The sequence below is a fragment of the Nicotiana tomentosiformis genome, chromosome 11 (genome assembly GCF_000390325.3).
Source record: "Nicotiana tomentosiformis chromosome 11, ASM39032v3, whole genome shotgun sequence".
Taxonomy (NCBI): domain Eukaryota; kingdom Viridiplantae; phylum Streptophyta; class Magnoliopsida; order Solanales; family Solanaceae; genus Nicotiana; species Nicotiana tomentosiformis.
The window spans coordinates 22143654-22148385 of NC_090822.1; the positions used below are offsets into that span (position 1 = coordinate 22143654).

The following is a 4732-nucleotide window of genomic DNA, read 5'->3' on the forward strand; positions in this document are numbered from 1 at the left end:
TTCAGACTTGTACCTATATTAGATGCTCATGTACTCAGTGACACCAGGTTTTGAGAGTGTTGTATCGAAAATTGCTAGATGTTTTGGTATTGTATTAAACGTTACGTTTTTTTTAAAATTTAAAGGAAATAGTGGGTTATTGATGTTGTCGGCTTGTCTAGTACTGAGATAGGCGCCATCACGACAGGTTAGGATTTTGGGTCGTGACAGTTTTAGTCTTTAATAATTTTCCATCACAAAATAAATTTTTATTTTCTTATGTAAATAGGGTACTGTTTTTGTTCATAAATGAGTACTTGTTATTCCCATCTGGTAACTCAACGCAAGCAGATGGGCAAAAATGGAGGAAAGATAGCTGAAGAAGAAAAGAAGAAAGAGGAAGAGAAGAACAAAGATAAAAGAATAAGAAAAGAAAAAAGGTTAGTATTTCCTTTAATACAACTAATTAATGTAGTTAGTGTGACTGCCAATGAAAACAAGACATCTATATTATTTAATCACTTTTTGACTATTTTACTATCTGTTGGCGCCTTTTGTTATGTGAAAATAATTTCTCAGTCATGTCATCTATTAAAGAGGAAATAAATTCAGTTTGGACAAGTACATGGAGAAAAAACGACACCCGTAAAGGTTGAGCGAGAAACTCACTTTTCGGGACATGTACAGGGAGCAAGTTATGTATTTTCCCATTTATTTACATTATAATGTTTTTAATCTTATTTGACAGAATATGCAATAAACTATGAGCTTCATACTTTTTTAAAATAAAAAGTGGAAGAACATACTCTGACATGAAAAAGACGTCAGGCTTACAACTTCAGCTTAAATGCAACCCATCGGATATTTTCAGAGTCATTTCTCGTATTATATCGACTTTAGTCATTTCATTTCATCATCACTTAAGTGTTTGGAAAAGAAAAAGAAAGAGTTTGTGTGTGGCCTATATTTACTTAGCATTTGGAAATAAGGAAATATAGGTCATAAGGTGATTGATTTGGAAAGGAAAAAAAAGTGATTGGAATAGGACTCACCAACGTGTATTTGTCACATTTTATAGCCTTTCTACGGCGGAATCAGTAATTTATATCAAGGATGTTATGTCTAGAATTTGAACCTGCAATTTAATGCAATTTTTGGACGGAAAAATAAAGATTAAAGCAACTTCTAAGCTTTTTTTTTTTTTTTTGCTACTTTGCTAATTTTTTTGGAGATCTGTTATTTCATTTCATCATCAAGTGTTTGAACAAAAAAGGTTGTTTGTGGCCTATATAGTCACTTAGCATTTAGAAATGAGGAAATATATGTGGTAAGGTGATAGTGATAGGAATAATCATTCAACAATGTAATGAGATGTATAGGATCCTTCCATTCTTAACTAGATGTCATGGGTTCGAGTTCTAGAAAAGGAAAAAAATCCTAATGGGGAGTACTTCTTCTTTTAATGAGATTTACTCGACGCGAATTCAGATTAATCGGGACTCTAATATAAATACCGGACATGAATGAAAAACATCAAACAGAAATAAAAAATATAATAACGTGATAGGAATATGACTCACGAAGGTGAGTTTGTCACTTCTATAGACCTTCTAACAAAGTCAAGTTTAGCCCAAACCTTATTGAAATCAAGTAGTCAATATCTCTATTTCCGATTTTAGCGGGAGTTATAGAGTGAAGAGTGGTCAGTAAAACACTCTATTTTCGATATTGCCACTGCACAACTCATGCAATGGTCCATTTAATAAAGCTTTTCATTCATTACAAATTGTCCCTATTATTTGGTACAATGAAATCAAAGATTAACATATTAATCACAATTAGATTTGATATTATTACATAGAATTAATTTAGATTTTATTTTTATATGAAAGTGTTGACAATAGGCAAGATCAACAAAAATGTAGACAAGGCAGTGGTGGCTAAAGCCGAGGCGGCAGCCGACGATCCAGCGGTGGTGATGTTCATTTTCTGGCCGAGGCTACAGTGTTTGCCAATAGTGCAGATGAAGTAGTGAGGGCCAGTACCACTAATACTAATGGTTACTGGGCTTGTGCCTTGAATATGATTTGTAGTTGAACATTTTTCATAATCTTCTTTGCTCACATAAGCCACTGTGTGCATTCCAGTCCATGTGAATACTGGATATAAATTGTTGAAAAAAAGGAAAAGAAAATTAGTTTACGTTTTACATACATTAGTCTTTATGTTTGATACCTAAAATATATTCTTTGAAGATGTCCAATCTTGAGCATAGTGACAAAACATATATAGTATTTCATCCGGTTCAATGTACTTTTTTTCATATTTTTTTATTTTATGACTCACACAACTGACACTAATTGTATGAGTTGCAGATTCATATCTTATATTTTTGGATCCACAAAATTCTGAAACAAAAAAGAGACATTACACAACTGGCGTTGTCGATTGTGTGAGGCACAAAATAAATTCTCTTTTTCCATATTTCAGTTCTATACAACTTTTGCTAATTGCTGACTTTAGGAATTCAAATTCATCACTATTCAGAGTTCAAACATTAGTTTCTAGTTTGTTCAACTTTTGCTACTTGGATATTTGGCCAATAGCTAGTAAGGAGTACCATACTGTTAAGTGTTAGGCAATAGGCATTCAGCCAATATATAGCCTACTAATTAAGGAGTATCATAAGTTTCTAATCATAAGTATACGTTTGGCTTTAAGCCTTAAGTATAAGGAACTATACGTACAAAAACGTCGAGGGATTTAACATATATTATGTATGCATAATTTTTTTTATTTAACTACCTACTGTAATTTTTCGATAAAGAAGTGTCAAAATTGATTACCCGGGACTCCACCGCTAGATAGCATGCAATCACCATCTAATTAAAAGGCTTCAATAGTATATCCCTATTTCTTCTTCTCAAAACTACAGTAATCGAGGAATCAAATTGAAAAACGACTATAATGCAAATCATACTTTAGTAAAATATTATATTTGATTCCAAGTATTAATCGTTTTGGCAAAACGAACTTGTTTCAAAAAAATTTACGCTTTAAAAAGACAAGTAGCCATTTATTACATTTTTTTCAGATCTACCCTTACTCTTCCTATCCGTAGAGTATAATTAAACGATACGTCTAAGAAGAGATAAACAATGTGATCAGGAGGTCACGAGTTCAAACCGTAAAAATAGTTTATTGCGCAGGAATGCAAGGTAAAACTGCGTACAATCAGAGCCGGATCCAATGTGAGAGTTACGGGTTCAATTGAACCCATAACTTTCGACGCGGAGTAGAAATTTATGTGTAAAAATTTATTAAAATTACAAAAATAATAGATTTGAACCCATAACTTTAAATATATAATGGGTTCAATGTTAAAAATCTTAAAAATTGAATCTATAGAATTTAAATCCTGGATTCGCCTCTACTACAATAGACCATTGTGGTCCGACTTTTCCCTAGAACACGCGCATAAAGGGTGCTCAGTGCACTGCTGCCTTTCTTCTCATTAATAGAAATATATTATGGACAGTAGGGAGTAGGAGATATGGCAAATACATACTAAAGTTGAGTTAGAGAATTTAGTCATATGCTTACCTAAAGTATCGCCAGACTTGAAGTTTTGTTTAGCAGCCCAATTTTGGTAATCAGCTTCTCCACCAGGTGGAACTGTCCATCCAAGATTTCCTCCAACATTATAGGTTTCAGCAGCAGCATAATTTATAACTAAGGCAAAAACCACAATGCAACTGAATAATTCTAGTACTTTTTCCATGTTTAAATGTTCACTTGTGTCTATGTTCCTCAGGTCGTCCCTGCCAATTTTTTTTCTTCTGGTTTTGTAGGTAAAGAATGGACTATAATTGGGGGTTTACTTATAGTGAAGAGATAAGGTGAGGAAATATTAATGGTTGGAAAAAGAAACAAAAGGTTGTCGATAGAGTTTAGAGAAAGATCAATGCAAAAATACAAGTTTTTGGAGGATAGTGACAGTAGAAACAACGGTCTTTTACATAAATGCACGGTAAAACTGCGTACAATACACATTTGTGGTCTGCAGGGCCGGCTGAAGCCTAAGGTCACTAAGGCAATAGCCTTAAGCCCCAAAATCTATAAATAATATATATAATATTTAATAATTATGCACTACTGATAGAATTTTTAAATTATTTGGTTAAAATAGTTATAGCTAAAAAAAATTCACGTCTTAAATTTTAGTTACTAGTTGTTTCGTGCCTTTAATTCGTCCCAAAATTCGATCTTCTTACAATGTTAGTTTAAAATAATTTTTCTTAATTTTTTAAGTGCATTTGTAAATATTTTTCAAGCTACTTTGATAAGTAACTATTAAAATTCGTCCTTAACATTGAATGACTCTTGAAACATAGTTACTACAGTATTATGTATTTCAACTTATATTTAGAATTAGAAGCACTAAGAGAAACTGTATAAGTAGAAAAATAGTCTAATTGGCAAACTCAATCACGTTAAAAGTGTTAATTCAATTACCGTTAATAATTTTTATATTAGTTGCCTCGGTTGAAAAAGTTTTTCAAAACTAAATCAATAAAGTTCAACATGATAATACAAGAGAGATGAAACAAATTGGTTGGACATTGGCAATAATTAAAACTGAATATAACTTCTTTAGATTTCGATAAGTTATAATAAGAGTAAAAAAAATAATTAAAAAGTTTAAGGCCTCACTTTTTATTTTTGCCTTAGGCCCCATATTATATCGAGCCGC

At 32.1% G+C, this 4732-nt stretch overlaps 1 protein-coding gene across 1 annotated transcript; it reads right to left on the bottom strand.

Annotated features, from left to right (window-relative positions):
- Positions 1–1698: 1698 nt before the first annotated feature.
- On the bottom strand, positions 1699–3898 carry LOC104097522 (umecyanin-like). Its single transcript, XM_009604093.4, has 2 exons — positions 3583–3898; positions 1699–2138 (listed from the first exon to the last, which is right to left on the bottom strand). Exons 1-2 carry the CDS (start codon positions 3758–3760, stop codon positions 1861–1863), a joined length of 456 nt encoding a protein of 151 aa, XP_009602388.1. The 5' UTR covers positions 3761–3898; the 3' UTR covers positions 1699–1860.
- Between the last annotated feature and the right edge of the window lie 834 nt (positions 3899–4732).